This window comes from Zootermopsis nevadensis, unplaced genomic scaffold (genome assembly GCF_977971745.1).
Source record: "Zootermopsis nevadensis isolate Lab colony 2312 unplaced genomic scaffold, Znev_1.0 Znev_ptg000003l, whole genome shotgun sequence".
Classification (NCBI taxonomy): Eukaryota; Metazoa; Arthropoda; class Insecta; order Blattodea; family Termopsidae; genus Zootermopsis; species Zootermopsis nevadensis.
In genome coordinates this window covers 14,063,043-14,090,634 of record NW_028259135.1, presented here as the reverse complement: position 1 = coordinate 14,090,634, position 27,592 = coordinate 14,063,043, and the positions used below count along the sequence as shown (strand labels likewise).

Here is a 27,592-nt window from a genome sequence, read left to right as displayed (position 1 = left end):
GTAAATGATACTACCAAAATATTTATGTTCCCATACAATTAACACAAAATACAACTAATTCCATGGAACATGGTACTTCTCGAGAATCTGATTGCTACTGAGTTGGTTAAGAAATTCCCTGTAGTTTATGGAGTCCAAACATGTTCATTCACACATTGCTACATGCTTCAGATATATGCAGCTACATATTCAAAGAAACCTATAAATGGTCTGGCAACCTAACAAAGTCAGGTAGAACACATTTTGAAATATGTTTTAGATGATAATAAAAACTCAGGACTAGTAATCTCACTTGGAAGATGATTTACTCACTGATAGGTTTAGAGTTGACTAATCTGGAATGGTTACTCACAACTGTCAACATGACAAATAATTATGTGATTGTGACCAACACCATGAAAACAAAAAACTTACCAAAATACAAAATTTGATAGTTGCACGGCACATAATAGATTCACTGTCATAACTAGGTTCTCTGACAGGTAACGGCACTTCCTCAGCCAAAGATGTAATAGTTATACCACCATCATTCAGACATCAGAGTCCAGCTGCAACAACATATCTAATGAGTGTCCTCTAATTCAGCAAACATGTCTCTTTACTTGTGTATGTATATAAATGGATATTTGTGCATATGCATTTACGTTTGAAAAACTTAAATTTTAAATTTCTTTAAACAGAGCACAATTCTTCAGTGGAGAGAAATATTCTGGATTGTATTTGGTGTCTTCCTTGCCACAAATGTGCTATTCATCTTTATGGGATCAGGAGAAATTCAGCCTTGGAATAATCCTTTGACAATGGAACAAGGAGTAGACAAGGCTAATGCATCAGAAACAAACCCAAGCTCAGGTAAAGCTACACAAAATATATCATATTAATATGCATACTTTGAAGAAAGGTATATTTATATGAATATGGCATACCTATAAATAAGGCACACACCTTATTCTGAAAAGACAATAAATTAAAGAAAAACAAAGTAGTAATTATAACATAACATACTACCCCATGGTATTATAGTATTTATCATGTACATATTATTGCATCTCGTGATTTTGTACATTGAGCAGAAGCTGCTATATTTAGTAGTTTACAAAAACATTAAATATATACTCATATATGATATGAAAAATTGTTAATATGAGATTTACACAGAGAAATATGGATTACTAAAATGCATCAATAGTGCTAATGATTGTACATAATGGTTAGAATTAAAATCTTAAATAGGTTGTTTGGTTGAAGTCACCAAATCTGTGGAAGCAGAGACTGTTCAAACACATTTATATACACATTCCAGGCCCTTGGATTTAACCCCTATTGACTTTTTGCACAATATGCTCACTATTCCTGTTATAGAACCTACAAAACAGACAAAAATATGCCATTTCCACAGTTTTGCAAAGCATGATTCAGCACACATGAGCAGAAATTGATTTTCATTTACATATTGTCCAAGCAGCTCACTTGGAATTTACATAAATTGTGTAAAACAGTTCCCATATTTAAATGACACCAATTCAAAATGGTTTTGTTTCATGTACATCATCTACAGAATGAATATATACAAATATCTCTGCAAAAGAAAAATTAAAAATTGTGATACTAAAACTCATGTTAACAAAAACTCTCAAATATCTTAACTAAGTTCTTTTATTACTGTTGTAGATATGTTATATTTTTCTCTGTGTACAAGAATTACTATATTATTCATCCATACTCATCTAATTCAAAGTTATGTAAGTTCGGAAATTGAAAAGTGTTGGTAAATATCCTAAAATTCTAAAACCAGTTACTGCCTTGTGTATTTCCAGATGCAGAAAAAATACCTCCTATAAAAATTTGAAGGTATGTTCAACATAAACTATGTAATATAAAAATTCCAGTCAGTCTTAATTTTTCAAGATGGAAGTGTGTTTCCCAAGAAATAAAAAACGTTTTGAATCAACAGTGTTCTTTTGTAAAAACAGCAATGGCATGAATTATTCTCCATCATTATATTCACTGTACATTTTCATAGAATCATGTCATAAAAGCATTTTGTATGTATATAGTAAGTTTTAACGTGTATTTAATTTGTATCAATTATTGTATAACTGAACTAAAAACAAAACTATTACTAGAAAATAAAATTGGAAAATGTTTTTAATTTAATTTCCTTCTAACAGACAGCAAACTATGTACCTACTTAGCAGCTTAACTCACTGGTATAATATATTAATTTCTCTGAAGATGGCTGTCTTCTGGGTTGTAACACCATGAAAACCTCAAATTCTACTTAATAATTTTTCTATTTACATGGTACATGAGTTCCCCAACAAATGAGGAACTAGTTCCATAAGAGGGTTGAAATTCCAAATAATAAACACACATACAAGTGTTCATGTAAGATGTTTATATAGTTGTACCTGTTTTATCTTAATATTTTAGGAAGCACAGTTTCCACTTTTCATTAATTCCACATTGCTTGTTACTGATCTTGTGACCATGTTAAAATTAGAATTAAAATTATGCCTGCTTTCCTTCATATGTTTTATGCAAGCAAAAAATATAAAATAATAATTATAGTTACTGATTCATTCTCTTCATAATTTCAATTAATACAAAACCCCCACTAAATTAAATCTGTCAGTTTTAAATCACCACCATGCATGTAAATGTTAACATAAAAACAATATTTAATTGTAGGTAAATTTTATGCAAATATAGTACGACGCAAATAATTCAACTCGAACATCGTTGCCAAGTACGTGGCACTCCCAGGTTCAAATCCTGGTACACTACCTGAAAACATCACATGAGTACTTCCTTCCATATCCTTTTCCAGTCTTAGGTTAAGATTGCCTACGGGAACGACAGCCATATTGCAAAAACAGAACTCGGCTTGTATCCAGTTATTAGGATGTCGAAGGAGGTATACATTACCCAATACCGTTGTTTGGAGTACTAAGTTTTCATACACATTTTGAACCGGAACTTGATGTTCAGAACAACGATATTTTCATATACAATCGGAAGTAAAATTGCCGCCATATTCATATTAGTTTCCGAAACAACTGATAAATCGCATTAGCTGAGATGTCGAAAATCGAGGACACGACCGCCATATTGCAAAACTCAACTTGTATCCGGTTATTAGGACATCTGAGGAGGTAGAAACCTCCACACTCCGTTGTTTGGAGCATTAATATTTTCATACACACTATGGGAACTATATTGGCAGCCATGACAGTACTTACAAACAAGCCGCCATATTTAGACTAGTTCATGAAACAACCAACAGATGACACAAGACTTCGAACTTCTCTCAACATGAACATGAAAAATTGAAATATTATATCTGGCCATTATGAAGAAATAGGAGGTATATGATTTCTCTACATATTATTTAGAACAAATATTTTCATATCCTCTGCACATAAACGGAACTGGAATAAAGCCGTGACAGTATGGAAACAGACATATTGATAAATGTCACAAATGTGCATGTTTGGTGTAAATAGATTTCTTTTACACTATTATTTTTAATATAATAAAAATACTGAGACTCAAAATGTCTTTGTGTTTTCTGAGTGCATTTTTATAATTATGGGTGAAAATACAGACATTCCAGTACATATATTAGAAATATATTCCCAACAGTTTCAAGAAGTTAATTTCTTTTTGTGAAGTTAAGATACTGTGGACTTCCCATCCAATACCATGAATTGGCTGTCAGAAATCTCCACTGCCGTGAAAATCTGAAATCTCATATTTTGTTTGTATCTTCATGTAAAGCATTCAAATTTTAAGCTTCTGTAACATTAACATTCACAGCAATGTTTGTGTTCATTATGAAGAAAATTTACTAAACCTGAGGTTCCCAGTGTGTGGTCTGCAGACCAACAGTGATCCATGAGTTTCAGTAAGGTGTAATATATGTAAGCATCTTGTTACGTATCTGAATCCACTAGTTTTATTTTCAGTCAGTAAATAAATAGTGAATACAAAAATCATATTGTCAGTTAAAAAAATACAACATTCAATTACATGTTTCAACATGCAGTCATCATATGGTATACTCAAATTATTGAAACTTAAAAAGTAGCTTGAATACAATCAGTTACAATTGTCTTAAGTAGCCACTACAGAATATTCTATAATTAAAAACAGAATTATTAAACTCATTCTTATACCAATATCTAATCACACATGATAAAGACAACTTTCCATATATGCAGAATTGCAATGCTAAAAACAATGTTCTAAGTTTCTGTCAATTAGTTATAATTATGTCCAAGGAAACTGTACTGAGTTTGTGGCAATAGTCCATAGCTGGTTCTGGTCTATTTTATACATTATAGGGCACTTTCATTAAAGGTATAAAGTATTTTCATAACTAGACTATCTCATCATAATTATTATTTAAATTTTTCTGTTATGAAACTTTCGGTGGTAGATTATAACATCCTCATGTTTTTCATGTTCTTTATGCAGCAATACAGATATAAACAAGTAGTGTCAGTTTCAAAAGACATCTAGAGGAAAGAAATATGTTTCTCTCATTTGTATTTTAAAATTAAGCAGCAGAGATATAAAAGTTACATACTGTGTTCCATTGTCATATCATGTATAACTGGTTAGATATTAATAAAAGAATTAGTTTAATAATTAACTTATTTAAAATATTCTAGAATATTTCCAGCAATGATCAGCAATTTCAAGCAGTCTAGAAAGATAACAGAGAGAAGGGGGGGGGGGGGGAAGTAGTAGTTTGGGAACCACTGCACCAAACTGTTCACACATTAAGGGAGTGTAAAGAAGGGCCATCTTTTGGGACCTTGGGATATCTAGAACATGCTTATCTGCTGAAATTTTGAGATTGAACAGAATATTTCCTCTATACTGCATCAGCCCTATGTGCAGCCTCACCCCAGTATGGCACTTGTGCTCAGACTGAAGTAATCCTGCAAAAGAAGTAAGGAGATGAGAGAATGCTGAGGCAACACAATGCTTAGCATGTCATTACACTGTGTTTTATTTTCGCTTCCTATGAGAATGAGTAACATCAAACTTGATTCCTTTTAAACAATAATCTAGTACGAAGATTGCAGTCTTCAGACTCACCACTGTGAAGACCTCAAATCCTACACAAATGTTAACACCTAGACTGGGTTACAAGTGCAATTCCTGTCACTGCCACAAGAAATGGTAACAAAAATTAACTGTCTGCTTAATAACAACCAATCACTAACAGATGGAACAGATCCAGAACCCAACCCATATATCAATCAGCTCATAACAAAGCAATCATTTACATGTCATCATGTCTGCTTTCCTTAATTTGCTTATAATGTTGCTGGCACCCAGTGTTCTTAACAACTGAATACCAGTACCATGCTCCTTGAACTTGCTGTATATCCAGTATGACAAATGGACATGCATGTTACAAACATTTAAAAATAAATTCTCTGAAATTACTGATACAGACCTCCACTATAATTAAATCTAAGCCAAGAAAAATTTAGCTTCCATGGAACTAAACAATGATTTACACACTGAGTTGAAGCTTACCTGGCAACACACTACTCTATCACACATTCTGCTCCTACTTTACAAAGGGCCTCCTTCAGCTTCTCAGCTTCATCTTTGGGCATATCTGCCTTTACAACTGTTGGAGCACTCTCCACAAACTTCTTTGCCTAAGCAACAAATTCCATCATTCATTAAGATGTGGGTTGTGACAATACAAAGTTTTGTATGTGGTTACCAACATTTTGGAAGACTTCTACCTATAAGATGGAGGTGATAAATTCCTTCAAAAGAATGGTAACCACCTACAAGACTACATGGTGTCACAGCCCAGAAGACCACAATCAACATTTTCACAGCCATGAAAACCTTGCCCCCAATGACATATATTACTCATATTTCTAATAGTAAGAACCAAAACAATATCAATTTGATTTCAAAAATATAATAAAATTCCACAGATATTCATAAAGCAACAGATGTGTTTCTTACCAATTCCAAACATCCAATTTTTGACCAGTCTACATTCAAATACTAATTAAATGCATGTACTTGCCTGAACAAGATTCATTCCCTCCAGCAAATTCTTCACTTCCTTGATAAGAGCAACTTTCTGTTTCTCATCAAACTTAAGTAACTTCACTGTGAAGCTAGTCTGCACCTTCTTTGAAGATACCTCCTCCTCTTCTTCCTAAAAAAATTGACAGCAAATACATGGCAGACTGTTGCATATTTACTGTTAAGTTTGCCTGTTCAGAGATACATATGTTCTTTCCCATGAGCTTATCAAACACCAGATAAATTACACTAGAAGTATCAGACCTTTCAAGTGAGACTTTTGTGTGTCGATTAAACTCTGAATTGGTTCAATCACCTCTGGAGCTGCAGCTGTGAGTACTGGTGAGAAACCACCCACTGGCAGAAGTGGTGTATCAGGCAGATTAAGTTTCTTCTTGAGAAGATCACTCAACTCTCCAACCTCAATCAGGTTCAATTTTGTTATCTCATTCACCAAACTTTCAATCTTGGGAGAGAATTTCTTCTCTTCCCCTTCTGGCTGAGGCACTTGAAGCAGTCCTTCTGTTACAGATGTTAGAGGTGCATAATTAAGCTCTGCACTCTGATCACTCTGTGCCTGTGACTGGGAACTCCGCATCAGTATACAACTGATAAAGTAGAATCAAATATAATCAAAATAAAATTTTATAAAATATTATTAATCTACTCGTATTATAATATCTTTACTGTTAAACATGAATATATTTTCAACAAGTAGACTGTAATATGTTCCCTAAAACTGCATAATATTTTACAATTTTCATAATTCAATATTTGTTTTACAGAGCTTTCTTTACATTTCACTGAATAATAAAGAGACATTTTTGAACATCAGAATTGTTATAGGCAGTACATTAGATTTTCAGTTATCACAGTTTCCACTATATATTTCTCTTTGTCATCAATATCACATGACCACAATAATTGGCTTTAAATTTCTTTGATAATGTTTATGATTAATAATACAGAAAAAACACTCAAGCACTGGATGGAAAGAAGTACAATTTTAAAACAATATATTTCTCTCATGACAGAAGTTCAATTCTCTGAGAAACTGCTTCAATATTATACAAATTTACATTACCTTATTTGAAAGTCAGAAACCTGTAATATTATCTGCAGTAAAATTGATAAGCCTTCATTAAATGTATATAAAACTGTACAGCAAACACAGTTTGGGGAATGGGAAAAAGCTAGGTGTTTTCAACCTGCTCTATAAGTATATGTAATACACTACTTTTATCCATATTTAATTCAAAGTTTGGTTACAGAAAGATCAATATATGGGTCAATAAAAGATTAAATCCCACACTTGGTCCTGAATGGGAAGGATAAATTATGACTGACATGATGTATATAAGGACCAGCCAAATTTGGAGGTGAAGAAGAACAAATCTAAATGGTTCAACATAAAACATCAGATATCATCAAAACAGACTATGCAGGTGATTTCATAAGATTTGAGGTTTTCACAGCAGTGTGAGTTCCGATTGTGATATTCAGGGTTACTGTGCCATGTATTTTCCTTGGTGTAAGCCAGCATTCTGGAGGAATATGTTGTCTTCATCTTCTGGGATGAAATGTAAATTAGACTAAATGGGCTCACTGTAAAGATCGAATGCAGGCTCTTAATACACTGTAAACCTAATGAAGAGAGACAGAACTGGGAGACATTATCAAATAAAAGTCAGGAACATAAACTTAAGAAATAGAAAAAAGTTATTTACATTCCACAAATCCTTCATAGCACCAAGCCAAGGAAGTGTAACACGACATAATACAAATATAATAATTAATACCAATATAAATATACGAGTAAGCCAAAGACACAGAATGTCACATACACTTAATACAGACATAAATACATCGCCGGCTCCACTGCGCTGCCAAGTGAATGCAATAGGGTAGGCGTTTACTGATATGTTTTTGTAGGATCTTTATTGCTTCTATAATACAGTCGTAACTATTTCGGTCATAAACATGTATTTACATAACCTACATTCATACTGTATGCATCTTACAAAGTTGTATTATTAGGACACTTACCAACTGGAGAAAGCTCTCCATTGCTTGACATTACTCTGGACTAAACTCCTTACAGACTGCATTGTATAGTTAATCAGGAATTTTAATAAACATAACAATTTAATAATACAATTAAGAACTGACTCCTTACAACTCCTAAACTTGCAATATTTTAGGCACTCTAGTGGCTAAATGCAAAACCACGCATCCCGCTTAACTATAGTGCAGCACATGATATGCTATGTTATAATCTGTGCATACCCGGGTCGTGAGCGGATGACCGCGAGTCCTATGCTGGCCTCGCGGATTTTTGAACATTTACAAGACGCTTTATATAGCTAATTTTGTAAAGTTCGATTGCTGCATCTCACTGCAATCTACAACTTCTATTTGAAACATTCTTAAATTAGATAAACATTTAATGAAATACAAAAAGAAGTAATTTCTGACTCCCTACAAGGTTATCCATCAACTGTGTGAGATATATCAGCAATGAATGATCATATAAAATCGAAATGAGAGGATATAAAAAACACTTGCTCCACCATGGCATCCCTTCACTCATGCTTTATATTTACCCCTTTTCTTTAACAAAGGTTCTGCTATGCTTCCTTAAAGATAAGGGGATTGCAAAACATTTTCTTGTTATATCTTGACACCTCTGGCTTTCAAAGAACCCACTTACACAATTACTGCGTCAGTCCTGATAAGCACGAGAATTTTGTCATTAATAAAGATAAGCTGATAAGCTTAATCTAGGGTGTGGACAGATATAGACAGAAGAGAGCAGCCATTTCAACTGTTTTGTTATACATACAAAATTACACACGGTTAAAAAACCAAAAAATGGGCATACTGCACAAAAGTATTGTTTACACAGCTATTTCATTAGGTAAGGCTTTGTTTTACAATGTAAATACGGAAAATTTTTAATGTTTGTAATTAAGGAGCAAAATTTATACAAAAGGCAGCTATAAGTAGTGTTTGATTAAACACTTCAATATTTCAGCTATAATAAGTCTTCTCATTGACGAGGTGGATGCACGGAGGAAGATTCTTCAAGGAAGGAAAACCATTACCAGGACATATTACAGTAAGCATTAACTATGATATGTTAACATAAGAGCATAGTTATGCCTGATTATAACAATCAGAAGAAAAGGAAATAACATTACTCTCTCCCTCTCATATATATGGTTTCTTACAATTATCCAGTGTACTGCAGGAATGTTAACTGCAGTATACTGGTATTCAGGTTCTACATCAGAAGTTGTAACATAAATTTAATTTTGGTCTGTACAGTATATCCCCTACTTTAAAAAAAGTGCAAATCAAATGTATTTTCTCAAAATGGCTTACTGTACAAGAAACTGGTACACACTTTCTAACTTGTTAATATAGTGTTCATTCTATGAAATACACTGTAAAAATTATACCATAACCAAAGCAGAAGAGAAGGGACATAATTTGGAACTTGGATTGTTTGAATTCTCTACAGGTCAAATTACAGTAATTGGAATCAGGAGCTAGAGATCAGCAAAATATCAACTAAATTCAGTGGGTGTATATGCTAGACATGTTGAGCACAGAACTAAACCATGATTAGTTTTCCTTGGACCTAGGTGAAGAAAAATATTAAACTGTATCTAAAATAGGCAATATGTGAGTGTAAACTGCATTCAACTCATACAAGAAAGGTTCAGTGGTACACTGTAATAAACCTTTGGATTCCATATAATGTGAGAAACTTTTTTGACAAGCCTAGGGACTACCTTCTTCCTAAGAACCCTCCTCCAGAAAGATTTATCAGCTGTAACAAATGAACATTCAGATCACAAAGAACACACTTTAAAACTCTGGAGAAAACATTTCCATTTTTTGGCTTTTAAAATAATAATTTTCCAGCTTTCATTCTTCAACAGAGAGATTGAATAAAATCATAAGAAAAGTTTTCCAGTCTTCAAATATTAATATAGAAGCAATAAAAATTACCTAGACTTAATGTACTATAAGTTCATACTGTGAAAATGCTATTAACTGTATATCTTATAATTTGTAATGTATTATTTCAAAGACTTATTTCTCTGAAATTAATTCTCCCCATTTTCATTTAAAGATGAACACTCAGAAATTAATTTTTGTTGGACGCTATATAGTCTTAGCTACTGACACCAACATTACATATACCAATCATTCATAACGTGACAGTCAACATATTTCTACATAAAAGAAACTTATATTCCAGAGGCAAATGCCGTGCCAGCATGGGGAATTGTGGTGATTGTGGCTTGCAGTATGATAATTGTTGGTGGGATCCTGTATGCTGTCATGAAGAAGATAATTCTGGGCAGTAGCAGTAGCAGTTCTGGTGGTGCCACAACCTATCATAATGATGATGAAGTATAATGTTACAACAAATCAGACTCATAAGAATATAATTTAAAATGATAGTATGACAAACACATCAAAGCACAAACTAACACTGAAAGTGATTATGTATGAGATGTGTAACATTACAAACTGCCAGTAACCTCTTTCTGTAAGGTGTCAGGACTCAAAATATGTTAAATGATTATTAAATATCCAAAGTGTTTTTATACACATACAAAATAAATCAATGGAGGCAATGTTTAATTCTGCATATATATCTTTTTTGACCAATATTATAAAGAGATTTTGAATTTATTTTATTTATTTATCCCAATCTCCCCACCCCCCATAATGCATTATGGGATATGTAAACAAGTGAGTTATTCAGCTATGCAAAAACACCAACTCAGCCACGCAATATAAAATCACAGATACTTCATCATGTTACATAGGATAATGTCTAAGGAGAGGAAACAATAGCATACAACCATATGTTCTACATGCCTGAAACAATTGGGGCAAGCGGAAATTAAGATGGCCACGTTTGAGATGCAGATAAAACAGGAATTCACCCTTAATTACTTGATCACTAACTTATATACTTTTGCAAGCATTTCGTAATTTCAGTTTATCACTATTATATCAAGACGAGTCATAACATAAAGGATGCAACAGAAAAGCCAAGAACCAAATGCACCAACATCTTTCAATAATAGACATTAATTCATGCCCTCTGTGCATTGCATTCCTATTCAAAGAGCAAAATTAAAACAATTTAAAACAGATCAGAAAATGAATTTTTTAATATTATACTCCCTTTATGACAACAATTGTTTTGTGAAATACAATCACATTTTGTGCTTACAGAAGTCACTGAATGAGAGAAGCATTCTATGAAAATAAAGTCAACACTAAGAAAAGGAGGGGCACTGTATCACATTCCCCAATTTGAAAAAAAACACATAAATATCTGCACATTTCTAAAACCATCATTCATTACAACCAAAATAAAACTCAGAAATGTCAGAATGAATTTTTATATGTACGGTTAAAATAGTCACATTGCCTACATCAAAGCATTAGCAACCACTTTCACTTGTGAATATTATCTTTTGTTCTAAAGCATATTTTCCTTCATAGCATACTCATGCAAGCTTTGATCATAGATGTCACACAATTCACATACACGTGGCATTGTATAAACCACTCTCTTATTCAATACTTGAAAATAGTGACAAATAAAACACAGACAAGTGGAAACATTTTATATTTGTTTCTAGAAAGCCTTCACTGAACACTGTCTGCCAAAGTTTATTTTTCAGGTATAAAAGGCAATTGTTTCATGGTATAATTAAGAAATAACAAAGTTCAGTGGTATTGTCAGAAAAAAAAGCCCTCAAAGGCAAGCAGACACTTTTCCTCCCTTCCCAGATGGTGAATAAATGTATTCCATGTACTATTGTGTTAAATTACATAATAGTTTGTTTACATCATCATGATCATCATATGCTATAATTTTGGTCGATTTTAAATGAAGTGATGACATACCTGAAAATGTGGACAAACTATCATCTTCACTGTCTCTTCTCTATATTAAAAATTACCTGAAATCTACATATAGGAGTATTATTAGAACTGTGTAAATATATTATTCACACAGCATATCTGCCAACTAAGTTAAAGTTGTGCAATTATAATTATTTGATAATATATGTACAAGTGAATGATTCTCAGAATACCTTACACCACCATCTCTAAAAACCAATTTTAACAACTGTACTCAAATACAAGAAAATCACAGTAAGTTACATCATAATAACTTTCTGAAAATTTTCTCAGCAGTTTTTGAATCAAAAGGTGCACTGTTATGTGGAGCAGGAAAATCTGGTACAACCCAATACTCTGTGAATAAAATATGATAATACAATAGAGGAACATGTGCTGGTGGAAAAACTGCTATGTTATCAGAAACTTAATCAAGAGGAATAAAAAATAATAATACACAAAACAGTTCCTTACAATTCCATGTAATTGCCAATCCTTGAGAACATTTGCGACAAGTCAATATCAGAGTAAACAAGTTACTGTCAGAACTTCCTTTAAAATTATAAAACAGAACTGTTAGATTTTCCAAGTATTATATGTGTATCCAGCTTACTTTACAACTGCAAATACATACAGTAGAAAAAACTAAATAATCATGAAGTCCTTTTCCACAATCTGAAGACTGCACCCCAAAGTCAGAGTGCACTTGAAATGTTGATAACATCCATATAACTGAATTCTAACGGCTCCATCTAGAATTCTCGTCTATGGTATTTGTCTGGGTCGAAGTATGACGTGACAACCACGCGGTTATTGAACTTCCTGCCTGTCAGTGACTGCTGTGCCTTCTGACAGTCAATAATGGAATTGAACTCCACAAATACCTACAAAAAATAAAAATATATTCAATTCAGTAAATATTTACACATTATTGATGACTCCTGTTAAATCTATTTTTACTTCTGAATGTTAGCTGTTTTGTATGACGAATGTGCCATGAACAGTGTTCATACACATTTCTCACACTGGTATTTTTTCTAAAATCATATATATATATATGAAAACCTACAACTAAAATACAAATATACAGTTTCATTTTCCCATGGTGCTAACCACCATCATATCTACTAAGCAAAGGTCATTAAACAGAAGCTACTAAAATTACCTTTGAATTACTTTTTATTTATTTCTCATATACTGTGTTTCCCTTCTCAAGTTTTGTTACATATCTTAAAGGAAAAACAACCTATTACTTCTGATTAAATTTTCTGATATTCTTCATGCAAATAATGAGGTGGACTACTCTGTGGACCAGCAAAAAATTTTGGCTAAAGGTAATCCTCATATTTAATTAACCTTGTTAATATAATGACCCTAAATAAAAATACCTCATAAATTTTTGGACAATTCATTCCTCTTTACAACATACAAATGTTCAAGTTTTGTATAAAGTATAATTATGTAGGATTTGAGGTTCTCATGGTAGTGAGTCTGAAGATGGCTGTCTTCTGGTTTGTTGCACCATGTAGTCTAGTATAAGTTTACTGACGTTTCAGAGGTCCTTTGCTGCCTTAATTATCAGGACGATAATTATAATGTACATTTTTAAATGCTCCAATCTTTTGCTAAACTCAGATTTAAATTGAAATTCCAAATTATATATTCACTTTCCAAGACTTGCCTCTCGTGAATTTAAGAAGAAAGAAATACAAATGAAAAGAAGGTTTATTCCTCTCTGATTGTCACCTTTCCACATCCAGGCACATCAACACCCTCAATGGGTCGAGGGATTTCAACAGATCGAACCACTCCATATTTGTTGCACTCCTCCTTTATATCCTCCAGGATGTCTTCATACTCATCCTCATCGCGTAGCTCTTCAGGCGTTACCATATTCAGGAGACACAACACCTGCAGGAAAAGTTAACATATTCATTTCTACTTACAAGTTGTCATGGCATATCAGACTAAAAAGAAAATTATAATGAATAATAATATTGTAACAATCATGTATCTTTCTATACACCACCATATGAAATGACTTCATTCTCCACCAGAGCAAAATGGTTAAGAGTTAACATTGTAGGATGGCTTGCTTACCAACTCTCATAACCTAGGTTTATTATGGTTTCATTTTGCTGGGTAAATACACTACACAGCACCTTTAAATAAGCAATAACTCCTTATCAATTCACCATAATGATTATTTTCCCAGCCCATTCAATGGTATATAAACACGGTAGAAAAAATAAGCTAATAAACTGAGAAAAAAAGTCTCTGCGACACACTCATAAATGTACTCAACATACTTCTAATGACATGTGTCCATGTTCTGATATTACCTCTTGAAAGCAATCATGGTTCTTATTCATAATGCTTAACACGAGTTACTTCAAACAAAAAGATTAAAATTACCTTTCTTTTAAAATGGAATCCAAGTAAACACTCACCTCTGTGGCTGGACCAGCACCTCCCACCATTGTGAGACCAGGTACCTGAATCTGAACTGGTGCCTGCTGACCTATCTGGGCATTCTTTGCTCCAACACTTGCTCGTTGCACAATCAGCTTCTTGTCACCCAGCTGCATGCCATTCAAACCTGCAATAGCCTGATCAAACACAATAAACTGTATATATTAATCAATGTACATGACCAGGGAGAAAAAAGTAAAAGGAGGCACCTGAACAATTTTATAAAAACATATCCGTTCAATGGCTACCAAAAACACAAGTGAGAGAAAATGCAGGACAATTCTTTTCTCACCTGATCTGTCATTGTGACATCAGCATACTCGCAGAAGGCGTAGCCCTTGCTGAGACCAGTGGCAGAGTCTTTTACCAAGTTGAAGGCTCGCAGCTGGCCAAATGACATCAGCAGCTCTTTCACCTGTTGGAGAAACAATCTCCCTTTTAGCACTAAAAATAAGCCAGCATTTATATTTACAAATAGAATGCTACAAAATGAAAATACAAATAAGCATTATGTGGCTATCTATGAATTGCATTATTCCTTCCTTTTTTACTTACACAAATTACGCAGTATTTACTTTTGTATTCTATGTGCTAATTCCATTCTTCACTCATACTAATATGAATGTATAAGGGAAAGAAATAAAAAAATAACAAAAGTATCAAAATGCAATTTATGTAACCTATTCAAATTTGATTCTGGCAATGACATTCTTATTTTTGATCTTATACTTTATTTTCATCCAGTATGGAATGACCTTTTTATGGAACAGAAAACAATCTGTAGCCTTAGAAATTCACAAACCAAGGCACTCATCATCGGCCATCTAACTTCAGCAAAACAGATTCATGGATAGCCCACAGTGAAACAAGCAGATAAATTTTGTAAGTCACATTTTCACAATTTCAATTTGTAACCATGGTCACACTTTAGCCAAGAGCCTAAAAAATTCTGCATGAACAACATATATACAAGATAAAACTCCACAGCACACACAAAAACAATTTAAGTGCACACTTTATAGTTAAAAACATGTAATAAATGTTAAAAATGTGAAGATATGACAACTACAAAAGAATTTTTAGAACAAATCAATCCACTTGACTTACCCAGCTGAAGACAATTTGTCAGGACAAGCAAACCAAAATCCACAAACTTTGTTTTCTGAGACCTGCCTTCCTTCTTGTAACATTAATGTTGTTTCATTCCTTTTAACATACATATTCCCAGTGAACAGTATACTATTACACTTTAGCTACTTATTTCACATTATTTGAGTGCATGTTTCAATGAACAAGGTGGCAGATTATGTAATACAAGAACTAAAGAGAAAGTAAACTGAACCTTGCCTTGGGTACAGGAGTATGTGTGTATACTTCATGAATCAATTTTATTCTTCCACCTGTGACTCGACAACAGCTCATCCAGCCCCATTTTGGAACATTACATACTTGTGTAAGAACCTTCCATTTTTACATTAAGAAATTACATTATGTAGGTAGGCAGAGTATTTGAATACAAAATTAAACATACTGTCCAGTGTGACCTAAATATATACATTCAGACAATGTCTTCAACTGGATTATAAACCATAGCTTATACAATCAGAATGTGCAAATTAAAGCATGACAATACCACTTACCTTGAGTATGGTGATATTAAGGGCCATGGGCCTGAAAGTTCACAGAACAATAGAGAAGAAGCAGTGAGAAAAACTATGCCAACAAAAAAAGTACTTTAGAAACTCATATTTGTTTTATATATTTTATTTCCTAGCAGTAGGATAGTACATACTTGCAGCAAGAAAAATATCCAAATGCACACAGCATTGTCTTTACCACTGCTCTTCATAATCATCCAAACCCATTGTCAATTTTTTACATACCAACTGCAATGGTGGACCCGTATTAAAACTTTGGGCTGGAAACTCATAATGGGCTCCCAAAGCATCAGAGTTTGAGAAAACTTGCCTTGTGTGATCCACAATTGTGTGCGCTTGTGTGTTCAGCTCTCTCTCTGTTATTATCGACAAGCAAAGGATGGGTCTTACTACCCGCGATACCTTAGCTACGACAGAAGGGGGGAGAAAGCAGAGGCACAGATGAGTGAAATTTTCAGACTGATTTCATACTTTTCTCCAGTATTCCTTTTGTTTGCAACACAAATTAAATAGTGCCACAGTGACCAACAGCCATGGGGCGTGCTCCTTCCTGCTATATATATGTAAATCTCAGCATTTTCCTTTAGACATGCATAAAATAAAGAAAGGAAAAAAATCCTGTAAAAGAGATGTCCCCTGCTTTTACTAAATATAAAAAATACTGATAAATATATATACTTTGAAGATCTGAAATATTTCACAAATTCTGAAAACAAAGAATGCTACCATGGGGAATTTATTTTGATGGAAATATTAGCTGCCTTCAGTTGCACTGAAATGAGAAGTTCTGAAAAGAAAACATTCCCCAGTCTAATTTTTGCTTGCCTGAACCTGGAAAGGTTTTGTAACATTGCACAAATCAAATTGAGAGTATTAGTTTGCCTGAAAATGAAATATGTCTGACCTCTGCTGGTCATCTTGCCTTGGCATTGCATGGTATGCCCACTTCACCTAGAAAAACCTGCAACAGAATGAGTGCTGTGTTGCATACCAGACCCAAAACTGTAACGAGAAAGGCAAAGAACCAACAAACACCTAAAGCAGAAGGACTGATCCAAACAATGACACACACTTACGCATTAAAAGGAGACAGTTCCTGTAATGCAACCACACAAGTAGTCAGAATATGGCAATCTTGGACAGAAAATGTTGTCATCAACAGCATAAAATTCCATATGTTCTGAAGATATGCACGTATTGCTGAATATGACTAATTAAATGCTGGAACAAGATGTCCAAGCACGAAGACAAAGACATACATAAAAATATGCATAAAGTACAGCAAATACATCTCGTATGCACCAGTGGAGATAGGAGGAAGACAAAATGTGTGTTAAGAAAGAAAACATATCCATGTTGGGCTTAAGGTTTCAATGACAATGTGAGCTTAGTTGCAGCCTTCTGGATTGTGCCACATAAGTCTTGAGGTTTTATATTAACATTTTAGAGTTATTTTGCCTCAATCTTCAACACTGGATGAACTTCTGAAGATGGACACAGCATATTCCTCTGTAATATTGGTATATAACCATCACAAGACAACACTGTGCAATAACCTAAAAGACCACAAAAAATTATGAAGATGAAATGGCAGCAATGACTGAAGAAGTGTTTTTGTTGTTTTATATCAAGCAGACCTGAACATGGATCAAGATTCAGGCTAAAGCAGAAAGCCACATATTTTTACCACCTACAGTAACCCTCTAATGGAACCTATCCTAAGTCAGGTAACTCCAGTCCACAACCCCCCACAATATTCCTTTAAAATCTATGTCAGTAGTCCTCCCCCATCATCTCCACTTAAGTGCCATCAAAACCATTAGGTCAAAGAAACACAGTACAACTGACCTGTAATTTCTACCTATGTAAAGAAGCCCAATGGATGAGATTTTCAATCCAAGTGCTAAACATTCTACAGAAGAATGAAAAGCAAACCAAGTTTCATTTTCATGATAAGATTGGAGTCTGATACACTAATGTGAAAAACTGAAAAGGCAATTACTGAACTTCAATAGACTGTTTGGACACACAAATGTTTGATGCACATTAAACAACTTATGGATGACCCAACCTAAGTGATTAATGGTTTACTGCCAAATAAATTTGATTTTACAGTGGCAGTTCTGGAAAATATGAATGGACTCAGATCACAATATTCTCTATCTTAAAATGTACCAGACTTTGTTTCAAGTAACTCTAGCAAAATTAGTATTCATGAGTTTTTATGTGTACAAATGAAACAATGTTCGCTACCACTCTGACAGTCAAGATAAGAGAAACCACAAAAGTAATACATTGTTCAATGTAATGGGTTTATGTAAAGTCCTAATAGCAGCAAAGAATAACATAAGAAGAATTACAGCATCCATATGAGAGAACCAAACCTAGTACTTCCGATTGTTTCTACAGTTTTACATATAAAACTGTGCTGAGAGACATTTAAGGTAATATAATATTTATGAACAGTAAGAAAGGAAAATGTCAAGTGAAGTCGGTGAAGAAAAAGTGAAAGATCTCATGTTTAGTAGATCTCAGACTAGAAGAATCTTCTGAGTACAAAGTGGACACGCATTTAAAGATTTATAGTGCTCTGAACTGTAGTTTCGGAGCAAAACTTGCAAAGAAAATCCTAATAATTTTCATCTCGTTGCAACCAATCCCATAATGTAACTGATCAGTGGGAGCTGTACTTAGCTATGAGATAAATATGTACCATTTCAGCACAATCTACTTGAAAATTATAAAACTGTGTTATGTATCCTTATAAAGACAAGGGATGATCAGTACAATGGTTTTCAAATAAATGGACCCAACTCACCACGGCAACAAAGCAACAACTGATTCAAATGCTGCAGGAATATGAAACTGAATGATTTCAAACAGCTGAGACATTAAAACACAGACTGAACACAAAAAATAACCAAATATGAATGGTCCCAAAATAAATATGGTAGCTGCCTCTCAGTTTTCTCATGTCCCCATCCTTCAGCAACGCCAGTAGCTCTATACAATGAAGAAACAAAATCGCGCCTAAAAGAAAAAGTAATGTACTTACCTCTCAACATTCATGCTTGAGACAGTGGGCACTTTCCTTACATAGCAGTTTCAAAGTACAGATAGAATACATAAAACTATGGCTCAATACTGTCACATACTAACTGCCTTAACGACTGACTCAACTGCACGAGTTTTTGGGCAAGTTATATTAACTTCAATATAAAACTGATTACAAAAATATTCAGCTTTCTTTCATCTTCACCTATTCAATACGTTATGAGTATGTAGAATGTAAAACTGTGAACCTTACTTAGTACTGTAGTGCGTTTAGAGGTGCTTTAACATGGTTATTCATGCCTATTCTGAACTTTAAAGGATAAGTATAAAAGAACAGCCATAAAAATTCAAAGACACAATAAAGCACTGCTGAATACTGACTGGTGGTAGAGGACTACATGTACCTAATGAACTGCAACACTGTGCCCTGCCAGAATGATCACGATTAGGTCTGGTGATGACTGTGTTCCATAAGTGATACCTATACAAATAACAGATACATTTCATAATGATATGTAAATATGTGCCGTCACAGTGGCCGCGCGGTCTGAGGCGTGGGCCTTGTGCCGCTTGGACACTGACAATTTGTTTGAATTCCACTCAAGGCATGGATGTTTGTCCGCGTTTATCTGTGTTGTGCTGTCCTGTGTACAGGTAGAGGCCTTGTGACGGGCCAATCACTCGTCCAAGGAGTCCTACCAACTGTCTAATAGATCAAAGCCAACGAAAGTTGGGACCCGCAGATGCTCAAGGCACTGAATGGGTCGCCTAAGTATCCTATGTAAGTATGTAAATATGTTACTGTTCCTGAAATTGTAAAACTGGGCTTATATTTCACAAAGTAAATAAATTTACGTGTATCATGTCAAAGTCAGTATTTCATTTAAAATATCATAAATGGAGACACTGTTATATTTGACAGCTGACTACTTCCTGGTAAGAAACCAATCTGTTAACTGTAGTACTCTCCATCAAGATACCAACCAGATGTCTGAGAACACCTGAAACATAGTTTTAATCTGAATGAAGTGAGATGTCAGTCTCAATGAATTTGCAAAGCACTGAGCCATGTTTTTAACTATACCTTAACACTACTCCATGCACTCGTAAGAAGTATTGCTATGTTATGAGTTTTAAGGCAACCTCAACTATAGTTCTTTTCAGACATGACCTTAGTAATGTCATTCTCAATAATTTGTAAATAAATTCTAGTTAAAAATAAATATTAAGAACTCCCACTGTCCCAAGCTGCAGCTCTCCTGTCTTCTTCATCAGTGGTCAGTATGTGAATTAAACACACAGAATGACCAACCAATCAAGGGAGATGTGGTAGCCCTGTCTTGCCATTACCTAAAAAACCTGTTGGGTCAATTACAGAAAATGCAATGGCCAAATCAGCATGCCATTGCTTTGCACAAACCCTACATAAATTCCAGTGTTCATGTGGCAAAGTCAAGTAAGACAAATTAAGAGAAGAAAACAGATTCAGTCTTGCTGGTACGTTAATGGGGTATTTAATAGCTCTGCTTCAAAGCATATGTCACCAATTTACAAAATACCACATCAGAGATAAATTTTCCATACATCCAACAAGGCTGAATGTTGTTCCTACCAATCAATATTTTATCACATATTGTTTTTCTTTATAATAATCATTCATGCACATAATCTATATAAATATTAAAGCACTATGTAAATGATACACTGGTTTGAAAAATAAAACAATCAGGTTCTGTCTAGAATAGAGATGGGTTATATAGAAGACATTTACAGGAGAAGAAAACAATATTTTCGTGATACTTGAACTAAGCAAATTCAAAACATGTCATTTGCATTGCTTCTCTATTCTTATGCAAAATGTATTAGACAAACTTCTCAGTTGGACATGTTTAATGCCCGCTGTCTGTGGAAATATCTTGATTACCATGGCCAACTTAAACCTTTAGAAGCAAGTTTTCTAATACAGAGTTTTCATAAGTCATACATGTTAAGAGTGACATTTTTTTATCAAGGGGCTTACTGGAGAGTCTGGCAAAAAGTGCAAAATTTATGGAAGAAAAAATCCACATTCACGTTGAAGCTAAAGTTATGCCATACACAGAATGACCAAGGCTAAACAAATGAAAGCAAACCGAAGCTTAATTTAAATCAGAAACTAATCTATCTTAAAATTATCAAACTTTGATCAAACGTAACCAACAGAACCAGAGGGAAATATTCCTGAAAAATTTATCTTAACTGCACCAGATACATTCAAAAGCAAAACATAAACTTACATCTATGGAAAGTACTGAACATGACCATAGGCACTGAATGTTGAACACTAACAGAGAAGTTCAGCTTCCCAATCAATCTACACTGGCTAAAACATCCCTTCTAACTAAGCTACCAGAAGTGTCATCACCATTGTCTGCAACATTTTAAGAACTCTGTAAACCATTTCCAAATGCTGTGTAAGACTAAACCTTACTGCTTTAATTGGACTCACGATAGCATTCCTACACATTTCATTACGTTGCTAGGATACAAAGCTGCATTTTCACAGGTTTTCTTAATGGTTTAGTTTGCTCCTCTCTTTTACCATTCACCTACGATATACATCCTAATAACATCACATGAAAAATAAGTTAATTTACATTCATTCAAATGAACTGCAGGCTAAGTGTCTGCATTGTCAAAGGCTACTTTATTCATCATCTTAAACTTGCCCATACCGAACACCCAGATGCAGACAAGATAGAAAACATTATGCAGAAGTCCAGAAACTTCTTATCTGCCAAGTATTTATTGTTATGTTCTGTAATGATTTAGTCTTGAAATCAGAATCAGAATCAGGCTGCACAGAGCGTTCAGACAATGGTTCAAACCTGTTACATGACGCAATGCTGATATGGCAGCATGGGCTCACCTGGTCCTCGTTGAGGTAGTTTGGTAGGCCACCAATGAAGATCTTGTGCGGTGAGTCAGGGACTACCGTGCTGATCACGCCTGCTAAGCAGTAAACAAGACAACCGCTTAGTGGCAAAGGACCGTCTAAAAACTGAACGGTTCAAAATATAACAGCAAAAATAAAAGTGCCTATCAGATTCTTTTCTAAGGGAAATATATGAAATTAAAACAGAATGATACTAAAAGTAGAAATTACAAGAAAGTTTTTCAAATGTACTTCTTAAAGTTACAAAAGAACTTCTAAGATATTTATGTTTAAATACATTACATAATTCCACATCATCAGACACAAGCTTTTTACAAAGTTCAAAATTATAGTTACACCAAAACAAGCTATTTCAAGACCAGGTTGTATTGTTAACTAAATCTCAAGACTTTTTTGGGCTGGCTACAGAATAAAGCAATAATGAACCATAACTTACACATACCAGGAACATTCACTGATGGGTTTTCTGACATTCCTGGCATGGGTTGATAATCATGGGGCCTTCTGATTTTTAAACTCTGTCCTTTGAAGTTGATACCATCGAATGCCATTGCTTGTGTTGTTTCATCTATTGAACGAAACTGAAAGAGCAAACCAGCAAGTTATATTAAACAGGAAAAGAAATACGGCCACAAGTTTCACAGATGCGTTCGACTACTATAACCTATATTTAAGTGAAATTAAAAAGAAACACAAAATGTTAAAACAGCCCAGTATTGTTTATTATTCAAGACATCTCTCTTCACAAAAAGTTATTTCTGGAAATTTTGAATACTATCAAGAATGATGTACTCTCTAAGTAGCTCCTTACAATGATGACCAACAAACTTGGTCTCCTAATATTTGCTACTGTATGTTTATTTTCAGAATAAAATGATACCAAATGATACTACTATCACAGGTGAAGGATTCCATCTTTAATAATAATAATAAAGCACCAAAAGGGGAAAATGCCAAAATATAACCACGCATAAATATATTATTTTACCCATTCCCAAAAGTTTCTTAAAAAAATCAGAGATATGGACATGCATGCACATACAAGGATTTACTCCTGTTAAAACAATAATACATACCTCTAAGAAAGCAAAGTTCTTGTCAAGATTAATCTGGCAAGCCAACACAGGATTGCCAGCAGCCTGAGCTAAACCAGAAAGATGCATTTGTTGGTTGAAAAATTCCATCATTTCTTCCTGTAAGAAATACATTTTGATGGCAACATTTGTATCTCGAAAATAACAGATTTCATAATGAAAACAAATACCATCATGTCACACATGTAAATCAGTGTATCACAACTTTTTTGGAACCAGTAAATACACAGGTTATGCTGTGTAGAAACTTCTATGTCGTTTGACAAATTACTTTAATTTATAACATAATAACATGTTCAGAAATGTTCATATATTGCACAATATTTTGCCTGTATTATGTACTGAGCATTTCAATAAAGGTAAGGAATAAGCTCATGATTTTTGTATTTCCTGCATTTACACAATTCATCAATCTACTGAGAAGCATAAACATAAATGTAAGATTTGAGGTTTTCACAGCAGTGAGTATGAAGATTTCTGTCTTCTGGGTTGTTGCACTGTGTAGACTGGTCGATGTTAACAACCCAGAAGACAGAAATCTTCATAAACATAAATTTTCACTATGTAAACATTTTGGATTAACAAATTTCTTAAGGCAGCATGATAGAACTATAATAATTATGGTAAAATGTAAAATGATTTTTCTATCTTACCTCTGTTACTCCAAAGGGGATGTTGCCAACATACAGTCTTCGAGCTTGCCTGGTTATTGTGGAGCCAACCACCGGAACAGCAGCTTGAGGAGTGTCAGCAACAATGTTTGCCGGTATCTGACCAGCAGCTAAAAGATTGTAATTCATTACATTTTCATTCACCCAAAGTTGTTGTATTTTATGACATAATACAGTTGAAGATAATCAATATAAACATAAAGCAATAAGCAGATTGAGCAAAGATAACAATGGTGCCTTTGTATACCTTGCATGGCTTTATACTGCAGAGGAGTGATGTGCTCAAACCCTGGTGGAGGTACGTCCCAATATAATGATGGTTTTCTTCGCCTGGAACGTTTGTCCTTTTTACCTGGCGAACTGTAAATCAAGAGGTCAAATGTGTTCAAATTCTTAACAATTTCGGTCCACTTATCTGCTACAAACACAAGAAAAATGTTGATTATGTATATTCACTTATTTGTTTCCAAGCAATGACCACAAAATAACCCTTCACCTTAGTCTTTCTCTCACCCCTGCTTCAACTGCATTTATTTTCAATGTGGTCTGACAGTGCCACAGCAATCTGTGGTCTTGTGTAAATCATCACATAAGTCAGGAAAGAAGACATTATCCATATACAGTTTATGCCCCAAATTTTCGAACCCTGCAGTAACTCTTGTTAAAATGGCATGAGTTATGGTCATTGTGGTAGTTGCAAATTTCTTATCTTTGCCTACAACACACTGCCATGTAAAATATTCTTTTGATTCACACAATTTGCAGATTTTTGTCCCAAAGTATTTGTGTCTCTTTGGCAAAAACTGCTGTAACTGTCAAATGTTCCATCAGGCTGTAATATTCAGTATACGTACATCATATTCCACGGATCCATAAGTTAGTCAGGTGACAAAGAAAGATAGTTCTCATTTTCCACAATGTCTTAACTTTCAACTGTCAACCTTACTCTCGTGAATTGGAAAATAAATTATAGTAACAGTTTTCAATTGAAAAAGTATACAAATATTGATTCTTAAAGAAAAAATCATGTTAAGATAACATGTCATATAACTTCAACAGAATTAACATACCCAGATCTGCTTCTTTTTTCCCTTCGTCTCTCTCGACTGCGTGATCTTGACCTTTTATCACGGCTACGCGATCGTGATCTTTTTCTGTGCTCACGTGATCGAGATCTGCGTCGGCGGTCTTTATCTCGGTCACGATCCTTTTCCCTGTCACGGTCTAAAACATTGAAAGCATGCGTTGTCTGTCCTCACTAAAGTAACATGACAATTACTCTCACACATTTTTAAGTGGAACCACTGTAAACAAACAGGAGAGCACCAACTGGACTAACATGACTCAAAAGTTACATCTCTCAAGCCATGTAAAACATTTGTGCCACAAACAAGAGTGGAACATTTCTCACTCTTTTTTTTTTTTTTTGTTATTTCAGGTTTCAGTATAATTTGACATGTCTTCTAATTTATTATAACCACTCTGCCACTTACAGCATAATTATTTAACAATGAAAGATGACACTGACTATAATATACTTATATTCCATGTCTTGATAGAAACAGTTATTTGTATATATATTAGTGCACAGCACAGCAAGAAAACTGCTCAGGATTGGGCACAGGAGGAAAGGAATATAGTTACTAATGTCAATCCCAAAACCACACCAGCACCCAAACATTATATACATCTCCATGGTCCTGGTTCAAATGAAAGCAATCAAATGTTATACAAAACATTTCAGGCTTTCTTGGGCCGTTTTTTTCACAACAAAAAAGTTATTCTCATGCTCATCTCACTGGCTTGATTTTTTCAGGGATTTTCATAGATGCCCCCAGAAACAGTTAAAGGTAACGCCTTACAAACATCTAAACCCTTTTGCAGTCCTATGTTGGACTGAGTCCGCCATGTATTTTACACACTTTTTATGTGATCTGGAGTCAAACTGAGGCTGGCAAACAGTGTCAGCATATCATTCAAGCCTTCTTTTTCGCACTAGTTCTATCTTAGTTTTCCTGGTAAGACTTTGTGAACCTTGTAACAGTGAAAGGAGGCAGGAGAGAAAAGTCATCTTATTCTGACATGTGTCCAAAGAAGCCAGGATTCCACATCGGGTGTTTAGATATCATATTTACTTAGAATAGAAGTATTTTATATCTGATAAAGTTATAAAACAAATATCAAATCTTCCTAGTAGGAAATTCTATTTTTTTAATTATTTTTGATGCATTGAGCAATCCACCAGTGACATATGCATATTCATTCGTCTTCTTATCAGGCATTCTTTGTGTGTAGTGACGTCATCGTTTACACTTCGCGTTCAGTTTCACTCTCATGGTGTTGAACTTGGTCTTGATCTTTCGAACACAATCAGCCCGAAAGGAAGCATAGCTCTGAGAATATGAAATCCAATGCTTATACATTGTATATCTGCATGCAATAATAGATGTTTAGATGTCGCCAAAGTCATATCTACCGACTTGGACTTGCTTTATTCTCTACCGAACGAGAGCAAGCAGAATGGCACCAGTTATTACACATCTCACTAGTGACAGAGGTACAGTCCGTGAAAACTACTTTACACGGTCAATATTCAAACAAAAAGAACTGTGATCCTCTCAGAACATATTTTCACCATATTTAGCAAAGTTTCTTCTGTTTTATGCAAGTTATAAAGAAAATCAAACCAGTTCATAATTGTCGTTGAATTTATATAGATTAGTGATATTTAAACAGACCTGCAGAGAGCCATAGTGATACTTAAAGGGGACTGCAAAGGGTTAAGAGCATTGTTAAATAATTAATTCATGGATTAGTAGCATGTATGCATCAGAAGAAGCATGTGTATTATAGTCATGGCTACCTGAAAATGTAAACAGATTAGGCATCACTTGGGTTGGAATAAATTGAGGTCAGGCTTAGGTGGAGTACATGTAACATACTTGAAGATAAACTTCGGGCTTGAGCTAATGCTCTTCGGACCAGAATTATAAATTTTCGGCTCGTATAGACCTCTGGTACCTTATCAGCGCTACCAGGCCAGTGCAGACCACTACCACATACAATCCAAAAGACGCCGGCCACTGGTCGGCGTATACCAATACGGAAAGGATGTAAGAATTCCGTATATAACCATAGTGCTCCCGGATAAACTAAATTATAAGTTCTCTATATGGTCATTCCTTACACAAAAACTTAAAAAAGCTTGCTTTCTTATGCATTACATTGTGGGCTTAAATGGTTTCTGGGAAATTAAATGTTACTTTTGTAATCTTCACGCGGGGTTTGGCTTTTCCAAGCTACAAACTCAATACACTACAGCAAGTACAAATATTCATAAGACATTTAAGGTAAGGAAACGTACGAAAATGTTATAGTTTATAATTCCTAATACGATGCATTATAATCAGCTGGGCGTTTAATTTCTAGGGACTTCAAGAAAGCCGCAGCCATTTTATTTCTGAACATTATTCAGGTTACCTATACTACTTATACTTACCGCCTTTATTTTCTTCACCCATTTTAATATTACGATCCAAATTAAACAGACAGCTTTATTCAAGACCCTTATATTTTAGATAATGAAATCGATCATATATTAGCAACCAATATTATATATAAAAGATACAGCGTCCCTACTTCGCAGCACAAGACTATGACGTCAACAACCTTCGGTACACAACATACAGCACAGAT

General features: G+C 34.3%; 4 protein-coding genes across 13 annotated transcripts in view; 2 read left to right on the top strand and 2 right to left on the bottom strand.

Annotated features, from left to right (window-relative positions):
* The window catches only part of LOC110837620 (dietary and metabolic glutamate transporter), a 60,280-nt gene extending 58,133 nt beyond the window's left edge, over positions 1-2,147 (top strand). For all 7 annotated transcript variants that reach the window (XM_087342613.1, XM_022079933.2, XM_022079937.2 and 4 more), the window contains 2 exons: positions 681-852; positions 1,818-2,147. In XM_087342613.1, the coding sequence (XP_087198739.1) occupies positions 681-852; positions 1,818-1,849 (204 nt within the window). In that variant the 3' untranslated portion in view covers positions 1,850-2,147. The remainder of the gene's footprint in view (positions 1-680; positions 853-1,817) is intronic.
* On the bottom strand, positions 415-8,301 carry mRpL12 (mitochondrial ribosomal protein L12). Its single transcript, XM_022079952.2, has 6 exons — positions 8,119-8,301; positions 6,389-6,680; positions 6,071-6,205; positions 5,557-5,684; positions 2,788-4,949; positions 415-548 (listed from the first exon to the last, which is right to left on the bottom strand). The coding sequence occupies exons 1-4, from the start codon at positions 8,178-8,180 to the stop codon at positions 5,568-5,570; spliced, it is 606 nt and encodes a 201-aa protein (XP_021935644.1). The 5' UTR covers positions 8,181-8,301; the 3' UTR covers positions 415-548; positions 2,788-4,949; positions 5,557-5,567.
* A 496-nt stretch (positions 8,302-8,797) lies between these two features.
* hoka (membrane protein hoka) lies at positions 8,798-10,778 on the top strand. Its single transcript, XM_022079955.2, has 3 exons — positions 8,798-8,989; positions 9,107-9,190; positions 10,343-10,778. The coding sequence occupies exons 1-3, from the start codon at positions 8,944-8,946 to the stop codon at positions 10,501-10,503; spliced, it is 291 nt and encodes a 96-aa protein (XP_021935647.1). The 5' UTR covers positions 8,798-8,943; the 3' UTR covers positions 10,504-10,778.
* A 1,700-nt stretch (positions 10,779-12,478) lies between these two features.
* On the bottom strand, positions 12,479-27,590 carry U2af50 (U2 small nuclear riboprotein auxiliary factor 50). 4 transcript variants are annotated; one of them, XM_022079941.2, is made up of 11 exons: positions 27,396-27,590; positions 24,967-25,120; positions 24,144-24,256; positions 23,879-24,006; positions 23,208-23,324; positions 22,568-22,712; positions 22,105-22,187; positions 14,777-14,899; positions 14,463-14,621; positions 13,759-13,923; positions 12,479-12,896 (listed from the first exon to the last, which is right to left on the bottom strand). In XM_022079941.2, the coding sequence occupies exons 1-11, from the start codon at positions 27,415-27,417 to the stop codon at positions 12,765-12,767; spliced, it is 1,341 nt and encodes a 446-aa protein (XP_021935633.1). In that variant the 5' UTR covers positions 27,418-27,590; the 3' UTR covers positions 12,479-12,764. The 4 variants fall into 4 exon arrangements, with proteins under 4 accessions (XP_021935633.1, XP_021935635.1, XP_021935636.1 ...); XM_022079943.2 differs by having other exon boundaries at positions 22,105-22,184; XM_022079944.2 differs by having other exon boundaries at positions 22,574-22,712.
* Positions 27,591-27,592: the final 2 nt, after the last annotated feature.